This window comes from Psittacula echo, assembly GCF_963264785.1.
Source record: "Psittacula echo genome assembly, chromosome: 21".
Taxonomy (NCBI): Eukaryota; Metazoa; Chordata; class Aves; order Psittaciformes; family Psittacidae; genus Psittacula; species Psittacula echo.
Genome location: NC_137757.1, coordinates 232061 through 246791, shown reverse-complemented (window position 1 = coordinate 246791; position 14731 = coordinate 232061). Strand labels below are relative to the sequence as shown.

The window sequence follows — 14731 nt, the reverse complement described above, 5'->3', positions numbered from 1 at the left end:
TTCTCCACAGTCAGCAATAACAACTCCAATCACACTGTTCACATAGCATTCATACACTCACAAATCTGACTGCACTGAGCTCTATCACACCACTGAGCAAATGAAGATGACAAACAGAGTGGAATTTTATTCCTTTATTGATAAATGCTTTCCAGACTTTCCAAACTGGATTGCTGAGTTTAAAACCAAAACCACAAAATACGTCCAACCTAAAATCCCAGGTGTCCTCCTCAGAAGAAACAAAGGGCAGCTCTGTTCTGGCCACAGCGGAGAAGCTTGCAAGCCCAGTTCTGGTTTGGGAGATCTAAAGCTTCAGACCTGGCTTTTTAAATAAGACCTTAAAGATTAATTTACAAAACGCAATAAACTATGTGATAGGATGCATGGCATTGAGATCTGCAGGACAGGGAGGAGCCTCCAAACATCTTGAGCTGATGGCTACAAAGGGGCTATTTGGCTTCTTTGCATCCTAGAAGAAAAGAGGCAGAGGTTACCTACAGCCAGCACACCTCAATCCAGAGAGCCAAGTTCCCCACAGCACAAGCCATGTACAATACAGCTCCAACATGAGCTTATTATATTAATGTAATATACATATATGTTAAAGTATATTTTAAGTGACTCCAATATCATTTGCAAGGTGTGGAAAGGCTGTTAACAGCTGTGGAAAATACCCACTTCTGATCATCTGACAAGAAACTCTTAATTCCTTCACAGAGAAGCCACTGAGGAATGGATGGACAGAAGTACCATTCTGCACCCCTGTGAGCTGGGACATCTGACCACAACAGCTTCAGAAAAAGAACTGAAGTTGTCAATTCCAGACAACCCACAGAAAAATGGATCATTAAAGCAAGAAGAGGCATTCAAATAATCAAAAACCTTATTAAGGTTAAACAGGAGCCAGCTCCAAACACAGGAGATGGCATTTGCTTGGGCAGACCCATGCAGCGAACAGACATTTCCAACACCAGCACCTTAAAACACACTGATGACTGGCAGATGATTGTCAGGCTAAGGAACAGGCATGAACAGACTGTGTTGACCTCACAGTCACTGAAGCCTCTTGTGTCTCTTTTTATTTCCCAGACTAGCAGCTTCAAAAGACTCAATCCTTCCCTTGACATGTCACCTGCTAGGAACATGTCAGGGACTTACACACCATCTTTCTGATGCTTACTTTAATTAAGATTTCTGAAGAGTATTTCTAAAGCTTCCACAAAGTAAGGATTATATTGGGGGAAACCACATCAGGGGGTTGGGTTGAGCTGGATTTTAAAGAATGGAGTAAACTCAGACGAGTGCTGCACGTGGGTCTCCAGACTGGCTGCATTCACAAACCATCACACTTTATTCCCTCCGATGTGGAAGCTTATAAGTGAGTTTAAGGACAGAGACACTCACCAGTCTTCCTGGTTTAAGAGGTAGCAGCAACCACGCCCACCTTCTGGGCAGCTTCCTTCTTGGCTTGGTGAGCCTGCAGCACTGCAACGGCCTCCTCCACCTCAGGAGACAATTCAGGCATGAGAGCAGCTCTCCTGAGCAGAGCTCCCCACCCCACCTAACAGAACAAGCCATCTACCTTTGACCGGAGGGACTCCGGAGACTCCAGCATGTGCAGCAGCTCTGAGTTGTCAATCTCTAGCAGCATTCCTGTGATCTTCCCTGCCAGGCTGGGGTGCATAGCTTGGATCAGAGGGAACAAACGTTCTCCTGGGAGTTACAAAAGAAGGGAGTTCAGACAGCTGAGTTTCAATTACAAAGTCATCTCTGAAACCTGACGGAGTTTCCCTTACCCAGCATCTGTTTCTGCTCCTGGGGGGGAGCAGCAGCCAGCATGGAGGCGGTCAGCGGCTCCTGTCCTTGCACATGGACTGCAGGCTGAGGTGCCTATGGAAGGGCAGACATGAGGGTTCTGAAACAGGTACTAGGGCTGATTGCTTCATATTTAGAGACAGACAACATCCACTCCCTCCTTCAAAAACACAACCTTTGTCAAGCCTATAGCAGACTGGTGTTTCAAGGAAAGGACAGGTCAGGTGCCCTTGGTTCACAAACATGCTCCCTTCCAACTCCTGACCTCAGTGTCACACGTGGGCACTCTAAGTATCTTGCAGAAACTGTATCAAAAAACGTTGCAACTGAGAAAGAGCAACATCCATGCCTGCTTTTTTTACAACACAGATTTGTGGGAGAAGCAAACTGTGCTTTCAATGATCCTCGAGTGAGGATGTGGCAAAGAGGTGAGAGAACAAATGGCTGCAAAATGGGAAAGCAAAGAACCAAGAAAAACACCCTTACAGCAAATCTGGGTGGAAAAGGGATTGCAAGTACAAGGCAGGTGAAGCAACTGCCCCCGGCAAAGGTACAACCGCCAGGTTTTTAAATTCCAAATCACCATGGTTGTCTGGGGTATAAAAGTAGCTTCAGGTTTCTGCAGAAACACTTGAGCTGCACGTAAATCCTGTTGGACTGCAGCACATGGAGAGAGTCGTGCAGCCCCTCGTGGTACCTGCAGGGGCTGCACAGCCGGGTGCGGGCTGCGGACACTGGAGGCGTATTTGTAGGGAGGAACTGCTCTGGGAGCGGGGGCAGCCACGGGCGGGCGAGGGGCCAAGCTCTGCGCTGCAGCGCCCACTCCTGCAAGAGAGGAAGAGAACAGATCTACAGACACCTACAGCAAAGTGCAAGTGGGGATGTCTGCTGTTAACTGCTGAAGCCAAACTACGCTCAGAACTTCTTTGGGAACCAGTCTGCAAAATGCAACTGGCTACCTTAGGAAGGGGCTATTCTCTCTGACAGTCAGCCAGGGATTCCACATCTGGCACTTAACGTACTTTCTAAACTATTCACTGGTATAGAATTAATTTAGATGCTCTACTCTGAAAACAGTATCCATAACCTAAAGAGCCTTCTTTTTTCCCCTCTTTGAGTGGTAAATGTTGCACAGGTGTAGGAACGAGTTCCAAACCAGTGGAGAACAACCTATCTGGATTTCCACTGCTGTGCTGTAGCACCAACTGCCCCCAAATGTGGAATGCACAGTGAGCAATAGCAAAGATTCAGGTGCTGTCTCTGCCCATTCATTCTGGTGATCTTTGGTTATCCGTATCTGACAACCATCTTTGGAAGCAGAAGTCAAATCTCGAGAGCATCCTCGTCCCTCACAGACAAGGGGAGAGCCTGGAAGCAGACACCTTACCAACTCGCTGGGCAGCGGCAGGGAGGCCACGAGAGGCCGGGGCATTGCCAGCAGGGGCCAGGTGGCGCAGTGCTGGCCGTGGTCCAGACTGGCGCATGGCATTTGGCATTCCCTGGAAGCCTAATGGAAGAAATGAGGGGAAATCCTCAAAACAGAACCGACTTGCAGGTCAGGACAGTCAACTACAGGAAGCAGGCTGGGGTTGTGTACACCAAGGAGAGCATGCGCGTTGTTGTGGTTGGAAAGTACAGCCGAAAAGTTCATAGAGCCAAAAATGTTCTCTCACCTTGAGGTCTTCCTCCTTGCTGCCAGCGTGGGTTGGGTCTCATCTGTGCCATTTGATTGGGTGCATAATAAGTGGGTCTGCTCTGAGCCTGAAGAAAGATTAGACAAGCTCAGAGACAACATCTAAGTGAGTAATAAACATTGTTCACAACATGTTTTGGCAGCTGTTGCCAGGACTCAACACTCAAGTCACATTAAGAGGCAGTTAGGAAGTCACAGAATTAACTCCACTGCCTGCACCCTTCATTAGGAGTTACTTGTTCATAGGCACAGAAAGGCTCAAGTAAGATTACTGCAGCTGAACCACCACAGCTCCAAGACAGGTTCAAAATCCACACTAGCTCAGCTTACCTGGGGCACAGCAGGCATGAAATAGCCCCCAGCAGCAGGCTGGAACTGGTTAATGATTGTGTTGGCAGGCAGGGCTCTCATCCCAGCGATGCGCTGCATGTACTGGTTGGTCAGATGGGCCTTTCGCTCCTCTTTCCTTTGGGCAAGTGCTACATACAACGGCTTTGAGCCCACAATTCGCCCGTTCATCTCTGTCACAGCTTTTGTGGCCTCCTCTGGAGAGGAAAAGCAGACAAAGCCAAACCCTTTGCTCCGTCCATCTTCCAGCATCACCTGCAGTAAAGATCAATTGCTAGTGGAACACCATAACAAGAACTTCAGCTAAGAACCCACGTTTTAACACATCCCATTTCAGGCAGGTTGGATGTAACTGTTGCAGAGGTGTAGAGGCAGGTACCCACTGAGAAGTCACCTGCCTGGATTTGCTTTGCCTTTCTGTATGCACCATGTGTCCCCAGGCCCACACTGAGCAGTAAGGAATGGGAAAGATTTGGTGAAAGCTCTAAAGGAAAATGCCATGTCATGCTTACTGGGAGTCACCTCCAACGAGCACTTTTCCCACTTCCTGCCTCCTCTTTTGATGGGGGAATGAAGCAATTTTTCAGTAAGATCCCACCAAGACCCAAAGAAATCTGTGTGTTTATTAGCCCAGATGTTCTCAGGATCACAATGATCAGGGAATAGAACTGCCCCTTCAATCCCAGGTCAGATACAGTTCCTTCTTCAGGCTTTAAAACCCAAATAGCCCCAAGCCCACAATACCTTGGCACTTGTTATTGAGCCAAAAGGTGAGAATTCCTTCCTCAGTTTTTCATCATCTATGGTGTCATCTAGGTTTTTAATATATAGATTAACACCCTAGAAAGGGAGAGAACAATGAGACATCCATAACATCAAAGAAAACTTTGAGCACATTGACTGTTAGCATCCATCTGCCAGAGCTGTAATTTATCTGAAAAACTCTCAATTTAGCATCGTGTTCCCTTCATACCACCCAAAGCTGAAGCAATAAATGTTGCAAAGGCGTAGAGACAAGTCCCACTGTGGTGAAAGGGAGCTTGTCTGGATTTCCTCTGCTTTTCTGTTGCATCATGTATCCCCAGCTCAGCACTGTATCTCATGACCTGGGAAAGATTTGATGCAATCTCCGACATGACCCAGTTTTGCCATAAATTAAGAGACAACAGTAGAGGGTTTTGCTGTCTCTTTCATCCTTCTAGGTATCCCCATTGAAAGTAAAGGGGACTGGCTGCTTTCTCATGTCCTCCTACACACTTGCATTGCCAAGACTACGCCCGGATGCGCCTTTGTCCCCAGATACCTTTACATTTTAACTCCCAGGATCTCTCACAGGACAATGACTACTTTGGCAATCCCATACAAGTCTCCCAACAGACTGAAAATGGTGCCTAAATTCAGGAGAGGAACAGACAATTCACCTGGTACCGGCTGAGTCTCTCTTGTTTTAGCTGTTCGAACCTCCGTTTCAGCTCTGCCTGGCGCTCAACCTTCTTCTGTGCTCGGCCTACAAACACCATCTTCCCATTGATGTCCTTCCCATTCATTTCTTCTACTGCCTGGACAGAGGGGTCAAGAGGAAACTGTCAACTGCTAAAGCGAGACAGCAACTATTCCTGTTGAAAACAGGACTGTCCAAAGCTCATGTTGTATCACTGCCCATCAGGCAATAAACCAAGGCTGACCCTTTATCATTGCACTGTGTAACAGCAGGCTAATTATAGACAAACTGAAGTGATTAGGAGAGACCATGCTGACATCACCACTCTACCTGCAGGACTAATGCAACTTGGGAATTTATCCCCATCTCTTCTTGAAGTTAAGGCCAAATTTTAATAAGCCTGCTGCTCAGAGAAAACCATTTTTAAGCAATGTTCTCACTCAAGATGCTTCTCCCTTCAAACCCTGCACTGTAATATTTCTTCAGCACTTAATGTTCTTGATTACAGCACTATATTCTGTGTAGATCTAGGAAGCTGAAGAAATGCCAAGTTACCATTTAATGTCAAGCTAGTAAGGTGCAAAAGATTTCTAAGTTCCCAAATCTGGAAGAGGTTATGCCTGAGGCAGAGTTTTCTCTCATTTTCACATTCTCCCCTGATAAACCAAGTTTTTCTTCTCTGAAGATACCCAAGCAGCATAAAACCCAGTCATACCTTGTTAGCATCTTCATGCTTTTCGAAGCTTACAAAGCCAAAGCCTTTGGATTTTCCAGTGGGGTCTGTCATCACTTTAACACTCAGAGTTTTACCTGTTACCAAGGGACAGGGTTAGTAAAATACCATAGAACTATTTCAGGACTAAACTCCCAGCCCTCCCTCTCTCATCTCCTCAGCAGCCTCTGCCTCCTGTCTAACATTTGGCACAACTAGTACCCACACATCAACTCTTTATGTTCCTCAGCTTCCAAGTGACCCAGGCAGAACCAGACACTGGTCCTGTTAAACTGCCATGGGTCACAAAGTTCACAGCCTCATTAGAAGTGTTTCTGAATTTACCATATTTGCTGAAGAGCTCCTTTAGTCTTTCATCATCCATGTCATCCCCAAAGTTTTTGATATAAACATTGGTGAATTCCTTTGCTTTGGCTCCCAACTCAGCCTCCCGTTCTTTACGAGACTTGAATCTCCCAACAAATCTGTAAGAAAGAAGGAAAATCCCAGTAAGCAGCTTGTTTTCAAGGCCAGAAAAAGCAATGTGTGACTTGCAGCGAGGCAAAAAATGAGTGTGTAGTAGAAGCTGGGCATAGGGACAAGAGTGACAGCAGAAGAGAAGGACAAACAGGCCACAGACCAACTGGAAAAATCACCTGTCCTACAGTTGGCCAAGAATGCCCACCCAGCTCTGCAGTGGAGAGTACTGGACACAGAAACCCACCCCAGCCCACTAGTGAAGAGGCAGCAAATCAAGGCTTGGTCAGGGAAACCCACCAGGCCCATGATGGAGGGGTAGCAGGCCATGGCTTGGGCAGGGTCACTCACCAGCCCTGTAGTGGAGAGGTAGCAGGCCAAGGCTTGGGGCCAGGAGAACCAGTGCCTTGTGTGTCCCTGTTAATACCGAGATGCATCCCGGGTCATGCGCTCGCTGGTGCTGCTGGCTGTGACACTCACACTTTGCGGTCGTTCAGCAGCATGCCGTTCATCTTCTCGATGGCTCTGTCTGCAGCATCCTGTGTCTCAAAGTGCACAAACGCGTAGCCCTTAGACCCATTCTCATCACACACCACCTATGTGGAAGGAGAACAGAATGTCAGTTCTCTCTGTTTTCTGCCTCTGTCACACTCAGACAAAAGGCCAGCATACAGAAATAGGTTACTGCCAAGGAGCAGCACTAGGAAGACACTATCTGCGTTTCAGGCTTGTGCACTTCATGACCCAACCTGAGGTAACTTCAGCAATCCCTGAGCTTTTGGTCATCTCTGCCTTTACAGACTCCACTCCTCACTCAGTGAAAGGTGTCCCTTTTGCTTCCTACACTGGATGTGTCTGATCGTGTCACTGCTAGAACAGAATGGGACAAAGCAACCACATCTCACCTTGCAGGACAAAATATTCCCAAACGCTGAGAATGTGTCATAAAGTGCCTTGTTATCAATGGATTTGTCCAGGTTCTTAATGAAGACATTCCCAACCCCTGACTTCCTCAAGGAGGGGTCCCTCTGAGACCACATGATGCGAATGGGTTTTCCTTTGATCACATCAAAATTCATGGTATCTAGAGCACGCTCAGCTGCAAGAGAAGTCAAGAACAGATTTCTGTGGTTTGTTAAAGAATAAAGGCTTCCATCATGGAGGTGATCATTCTCTCTGAATTCTACTCAGCTCATGGAGGCATTTGGTGACTAATTCCAACGACTTTTTAACTCGGTGTTTCAAGCGAGGCCTTTGCAGCACAGTCATTAGACATGTTTTAAGTATGGAATAGGCTTAATAGACTCTTTTAAATCTATATTAATGTTTTAACAACCACAGCAAAATGAATATCAAAATGCTTGGGATTTATCAGTTAGTCTTAACTATTATAAAGGTAAATTGCTCCACCCAAAGAAGGAAAGCAAATACAGGAAACCATGGGGAAAAAGGGAAGTAACGAAAGTGAATGTTTGGCTTGGTTGCTTCTCACAAAGCTCACATCCACCCATACTCATCTCTATGAAGAGAAAAGGATCATCTCCCCATCATGTCAGGGAGAGCATGCATGAACACGTGGCTGGCTGAAGAAGGCATGAGGCAGCTTCTGACTTATGTGGCCAAAAAAAAAATTCCTAAGTTGCTAAATCTAAAGATGACAGCAAAAATGGACAAAACTCGGGGGGGGGGGGGGGGAGGAAGCCCATAACCTGATCTGATGAACAGGGAAGTACTGATCTAAACTCAAAAACCCCAGCACTGTCATTCTAACCTACACTGAAACCCTCTCCACAATTCTATTTCTGCTGCCCACTGATATATTAAAAGGATCATTACGTACACACATCAGGATCCTGTTCATAAAATTGAGATGCTTGGGACTCTTCTGTGCCAGAAAACACTCCCAGCATGGAGCAAGCAGAGAAAAAGACAGACTGTTAATCCCCAGCATGAAGCGGGAAAAGAGAGGGATAGACATGCATTAAAATCAAGGACTATTAACAGGGCAGAACCTGAGCTATCCAGATTTGTTTGGCTCAGTTCTTCCAAGCCACCTTCACCCAGAGAGAATTGCTGATTAGATTTCAGGAGCAGGAAATTCAAGGAAAATGGCAGTTCAAACACTTTCTTTCATGTGACTCTGTTGCTGCAGCCAGAGCTGCACTACTCAGCATTTCACAAAACTAGCTCTAGTAACCCCAATGGGACATGGCCTACAAAAGCCTCCTGCACTCCCTACCCCCAAAATCAACTTTCAGCTACTGCACGGAAGTTTCCCAGAATGATTCAAGTGCTTTGAAATGTTCTTCTTGTTGCCTTTTAAACTGAAGTGGTGCTATTGCTGTTTTTCCCACATACACCTTCACAGATACAACCAGCTGGGAGGCAAGCTCTGCTGGACTTCATTCCTGAGGTAGTCAGGAAAAATAAAAGAAGGAGGGAAGTTATACTAGCAAGAACTCTAGTAGCTCTGTTCAGTCCAAGGTGTTAAATGCAACTAACTGCCACACTAAAATGATTCCTCAGCTGCTACTCTGAGTCAGTGCAAGTGCAAGTGAGGTCCTTCCTGCAGCCCACTCCTAAGAGGCACTTCAGCAGGCAACTCGGTCCAGCTTGTCAAATTTGGCAGTGTTTATTTATAGCAGGGAGAGGTCCTGCAGAAGCATGTGTTGGCAAGGACACAAACTAGTTGCATATACCATTTGCAGCAGAAACAGGGCTCCTGCTGAAAGGTGACAAACAGATGTAGCAGTGAGACAGAACCAGAGGGAACTGTGAAACACTGCAGCAACTACCAAGATACAGCCTAGTTATAAACTACTCCCAGTTCTTTAGAGCTTCCTCATCATATACTTAAGCACATAGCTTGCTAGTATTGCACTCTATCATTACAGTCCACTTAAAATTCACTCAGACACTTCTTGTGAGCATGGGCGCAAGAAAGCTCTGGATGGACTTCCAGATCTGAGGAACGTCTGTCATACCCACAGGTGGAAATGCAATCACATTACACCAGGACCTAAAAAAACCTGTAAAGGATCAGCATGAATTATGTGGCTGACTCACACTAAGCACATCTGATTCATTTCCTTAATCTGAGCAAACACCTTCTCATTTTTTTTTCTATTTAAGCCACGAAGTTTCAGCCATTTCAGTTCCTGTATCTTTCTCTCCCACTGTTTCCTGTCATCCTTCCAACGGACTCAACTGCAACTCATATAGAACATCATACATTCTCTTAACTTCTTTCAGGCTTCCTTTTCATTCCTCTTCCACAGCCTTCTAGGTAGGGAAAGCACATGAACACTCCTTGCAGTTTGCCTGAGGCCTCAAAGTCATTAATCTGCCTTAGAGGCTCCCTGCTGCAGAGCTAACACAATGCTGGAATTAGCAGCTGTGGCTGAGCAACACAAACACAGATAACCACAGGCACAGCCCAAGATTCACCCATGAGAAACTCTGCACAGAGACAGGCTTAAATCTCTTGGTTGCTGGAGTTAGAACAAAACACTGTTGGCAATGAAGCCCTCAGCTCTTCTCTTACATTATCCTCTCCTCTAAGGAAGAGACAAAAACTTAATCCATACACTTGTACACCTTGCTGCTTCAGAGCTATTTATCTCACCCCAGCTCTGGGTTCTGCCTTGGCTTGGGAAACATTGTTTTCTCTGTACTTCCAGAACAGCTTATCTCTGGAGCCATATTAAAGTTTCTCTGCTTCATTATCTGAGTTGTCATGTCATGAGTGCCATTATTATGAAACCCTGGAATGCAATTAACCTGCATGAGGAAGTTGTGAAAAAGGAAATTCAGGTTTTCTTTCAAATGAAATGAGTTTTTCTTTCTCTCCTTCACAGTCAAAAAGAATAAATATTAACAACTACAGCTGAGCCTGAACCAGCCAGACCTTTGAAGCTTAATCTGCCTATCACAGTACAACAGGTTCAGTGTTCAGCATTTACCGGTTACTACACCAAAGAAGTTCAATTGAAAACAGCAGAGCTTCTTTTCACTAAAAATAACCTCTTTGCAGAGACTACATCAGTGAGACAATGCACAGCCCCTGCCAGGGTCAAGCATCTCTCCATCATCTGACAAAAACAAAGGAAACAAGCAGCTTTGAGGCAATTCAGACACAGGAACTCTGGAAGTACAGAGTGTGTTCAGGGTGTAACAGTGTGAGCTCTTGGTGGCCCCACATCATGGGGAAGAGTTCTGGCTCCATGTCTTCCTGTGGCCTTTCTCTAGCCATAAGGCCAGAGATCTGTCTACCACACTAAAAAGTGATCCTTTGTTTTCTTCAGATTTAAAAGCACTCCTCCTCCCACAAAAGATGCCAGGGAAATGCAAGCTATCATACAGCGACTTCTTTAATACCTATTGCCACTTGAAGCATACTAACAATGTGTCCACAAGAACTTCCCTACAATTTTTGAGAGCACAAAGCTTCCCATCTACTTTAAGTGGGATTTTGTAGCATTTCCTATCACCCATAAATCAAAACAGATCCCTTCCCGTGCTATGCAACACCCCCACCTTCTCGCAGATTCAGTAAAATGAAGCCCAAATGCATTTCTGATTATGTATTCCTGGAAGAAAATGCAGATCCCTCCTGCAGGAATCTTAAATCATCTCTATTCCTGCATTTGGCAACAGAAATTCTGCTCCTCATATTCAAGCATGTTTCAGGGAGCCCACAGTACCCCACCACCTTTCCAAAGCTGTATGTGTACGTCCTCCTGCACTACATTCAGCATAGCAGCTGGTTTGCACTAGGCAAAGTAACACACGCTGCAGTTTGCCAGCCAGAAGAAATCAGGAGCATTTCACAAGAGATCTCTTCATCAGGGCAGGAGGAGTTTGAGTATTTCTCCTTGCCCACATTAACTATATGATTAGGTTGAAACCTCTTGACCTTCTAAAGACCCAGGAGTAACAGGACACCGCTTTGCTGAAGTACTACTTCAAGCACTGGGACTTCCTAAAATGTCTGCTGCCTCACCAGGAGCCCTGAATGATGCAACCTCTCTCTAAAATCCTGCCTATTTATTACCATAAAAGATTACCTTGAAATGCATTGGAAAGCCACCATGTCCTCAGATTTGTATGAGGTGCAGAACTTCTTTCTGCTAAGGCAAGCACACCACCAGCCACTCTCCCCTTTTAACATATTACATATTACCTATACAGGTCTCAGCTACTTTAAGAGAACTTTATCTAGACTTTTGCACCCCATTTCCCCAGCATTTCTCTAATCTGAACTCCAGATTCTTTTTTGGCTTTATTTCTGCTCCTTACTTTTATTTCTCTTATCCTACAAAATGAGATTATAGCCTAAACACAGGCAGGGTAACTGTACCTTTGCCTGCACAGCACATAAACCTCCAGAGGTGGTTTTCTAAGGGAGAGTCAGAGCAGACAGGCTCAGCAGATCACATAATCAGGCTCTAAGGTTCCTTCCCTCTGAGAAGTTTTATAACAGAAATACATTGCTTAGCCTGCAAAAAAAGCACCTTCTGAGAGTTCCATGAATGAGTAATTATGCACTGGAGTGCAAAGCAGCTTTTCATCAGCCTGGCAAGAGAAAGGATCAGAAGTGCTGGATCAGATCCGCCTGCATCCCAAAGCAAGGGCATGCAGAAGGTACTCTGACCTGGAAGAGGATGGAAGCTAGGATGGCACATAATCACAACAGACTAAGTAAAATCCTAGCGTTTTTCAACCCCAGAGGCTCTGAAACCTTGCAGGACTACAACCTGAATAACATTCCTATTATTCTATATATCTACACACTACTTTGATCCAAAGTCAATGAACCTGTGCCACAGACAGACCACTCTGCTGTCAGTAAAAATGTAAAGCAGGAGAACCTACTGCAGCCTAAAAGGAAGTTTACTTACTGCTGAAGTCTGTGCTGCTGTGAAGCACTGAATTCAAGGGAGAAGTTCACTCTCATCTGTCTTTTGGATGTCGCCATCACATGCAGATACTGCTAGGTGACAGCACAGAGCAATAAACTTGCACCAGTCAACAAGCAAAGGCTCTGAAAACTAGGGCAGAAAATGCTGACCCATTTTCCTTACAGAAAAGATGTGTTCCAAAGTGACCTCTTCTGTCCCATCTTTCACATGCTCCTGCTGCCTCAGCTCTACCTATGTGAGCAGGAACCAACTTAAAGCATGAAAAAAAGAGTCTGGCAAGAGCAAATCAACATGTGAGACATGCATGGGAGACAACCTGGTTTCCCACACACTGAACACCACATCTTCTTTCCCATTAACGCAGGAATAACACCTCTCAGATTGGGAGACCCATCCAGCTGCTTGCTGCACACACCAACCTGCAGTCCACCAGATCTCCTAAATATTAAACTGGAGTGGGCAGCCAGAGGCTGAACTAAGCATTCAGCCAAGGCCAACTACTCTCAACTTTTTTCACTAGGACTGGCTGCACAGAGATGCACACAAATAGCCCAAGCCTACATGAAAACAAATGGGAACACAGTGGAGATTATTCTCCTATGTGAAAAACACCTAAGTCTTTAAAGTTTAATATAATATCACTTATAGATAAGTCTACATAGAAATAGGCAGAAATAGATTTCTACCTAAAATAGGTAGAAATTTCTACCTAGAATAGGTAGAAATAGAAAGTAGAAAATTTCTACCTAGAATAGATAGACATAGGTCTGCCCATCAGAGGTGTTACCAAGATGTGCATCTTGTAGACATCAAGCAGTAAAAAACATTCCAGCTTGAGTCACTAGCAAGTTACTTACCCTGTAACATTCTAATAGTGACAGACACCAACAGAAGTGTGAATTAGCAAAAAAGAAGTGAATAAAAGCAAAGGAAAGAAGCCACAGATGTGGCTGCATATGTCACTTACCATCCGCCGGCTGCTGGAAGTTAACATAGGCGTAGCCGAGGGACCGGCGGGTGATCATGTCCCTGCACACCCGAATGGAGAGGACGGGCCCGGCGGGGCTGAACTTCTCGTAGAGCATGGCCTCGGTGACATCGGGGTGCAGGTCACCCACGTACAGCGACGCCATCGGGTAACTGCTGGCAGCCGCGTTCATCTTCCCCCACCACGTGCGCCCAGCGGGGAACTCACTGGGGTCTTGGGGCTTCTTGAAGTCGAGCTTTTGGTAAATATTTAAACTGAGGAAGGGGTGAACTCAAAAACCCTGATTTAAAGCCTCGCTAAGCCGGGGCCTGCAGACACAGCCTGGGAGAGGGGGGTGGCAGGAGGGGACAGAGCGGCTGAGGGGGGACAGAGGCCTGGAAATCAGAGAGGACCTAAGTTAAGGCTCCAGGAGAGCAGGGCTCCGGTATGAAGCCAAAATCCATACGCAGTCTCCTGAGCCTGCCCACAGACAGCCCTTGGGCAAAACCCGCCTCGACCTCCCTTAAACCCACGTCCCTTGTTTCACTTTAAGAGCCTGATGTAGCCCCAGCTCTCCACAGCGGAGGCCGTTTGGTTTTCTGAGGTAAAAAAAGGCAGAAATTAGGCATACGCCCCCTCTCTGCACTATATATTGATACTAACCTTTCATTTAAAGTTAAATCTCCTCCGCTGGGGTTGTATTTTATATATGTATCTCTATCAAACAGACCGGCTCTGCCGGGGCAGCGCGCAGCGCGGCGGCGGCCGAGCGGGGCGGCCGGAGGGAGCGGAGCGGGCCGCAGCAGCCGCAGCCGCTCTCGCCCGGAGCCCCGGCTCCTCCCCGTGCCCCCCCACCCCACCCCTTCCCCCGGCCCTGCCCCGCGGTCGCGGCCGCGGTGGCGCCGGGCCCGACACCGACTCACGCGCAGCGGCCCGGCAAGCGGAGAGAGGAAAGCGCCCCGCGGCCGCCCCTTTATAGCCGCGACCGGGACCTGGCGGGGAGCGACCCCCCCCCACCCCGCGGCCTGCGCGCCGCCGCCCGCTGCAGCGACCCCAGCGGGGGGGAGGACCGCCGCCCGCCCGGCCTGAGGCGGGGTGGGGCGGGGCCAGCCCGCGCTGAGGGGGCTCGCGGTTGCCGGCCGCCATTTTGGGGTCGGCGGTGGGCGGCCCTCATGAGGGACATGGCGGCCCCGCTGCATTGCTTTGCCTTCGCCTTCGCTCTTGTGGCATTCCTCGTGTGCCACAGGACAAGCTGGGCCTCCGTTTATTTGCAGTGCAGGAATTCCCTCGGGAAGTTCTGGCCCCTTCACAATGAACTTACCCCGAGGGCCATGCTGCCGGGCACTCCACTTCAGAC

At 47.1% G+C, this 14731-nt stretch overlaps 1 protein-coding gene across 1 annotated transcript; it reads right to left on the bottom strand.

Moving 5' to 3' along the window:
• Window positions 1-344: 344 nt before the first annotated feature.
• PABPC4 (poly(A) binding protein cytoplasmic 4) lies at window positions 345-14178 on the bottom strand. Its single transcript, XM_080632558.1, has 15 exons — window positions 14038-14178; window positions 13375-13630; window positions 7392-7585; window positions 6967-7082; window positions 6355-6494; window positions 6013-6107; window positions 5278-5415; window positions 4601-4696; window positions 3839-4111; window positions 3489-3576; window positions 3203-3322; window positions 2513-2640; window positions 1797-1890; window positions 1583-1713; window positions 345-1504 (listed from the first exon to the last, which is right to left on the bottom strand). Exons 2-15 carry the CDS (start codon window positions 13565-13567, stop codon window positions 1418-1420), a joined length of 1893 nt encoding a protein of 630 aa, XP_080488684.1. The 5' UTR covers window positions 13568-13630; window positions 14038-14178; the 3' UTR covers window positions 345-1417.
• Window positions 14179-14731: the final 553 nt, after the last annotated feature.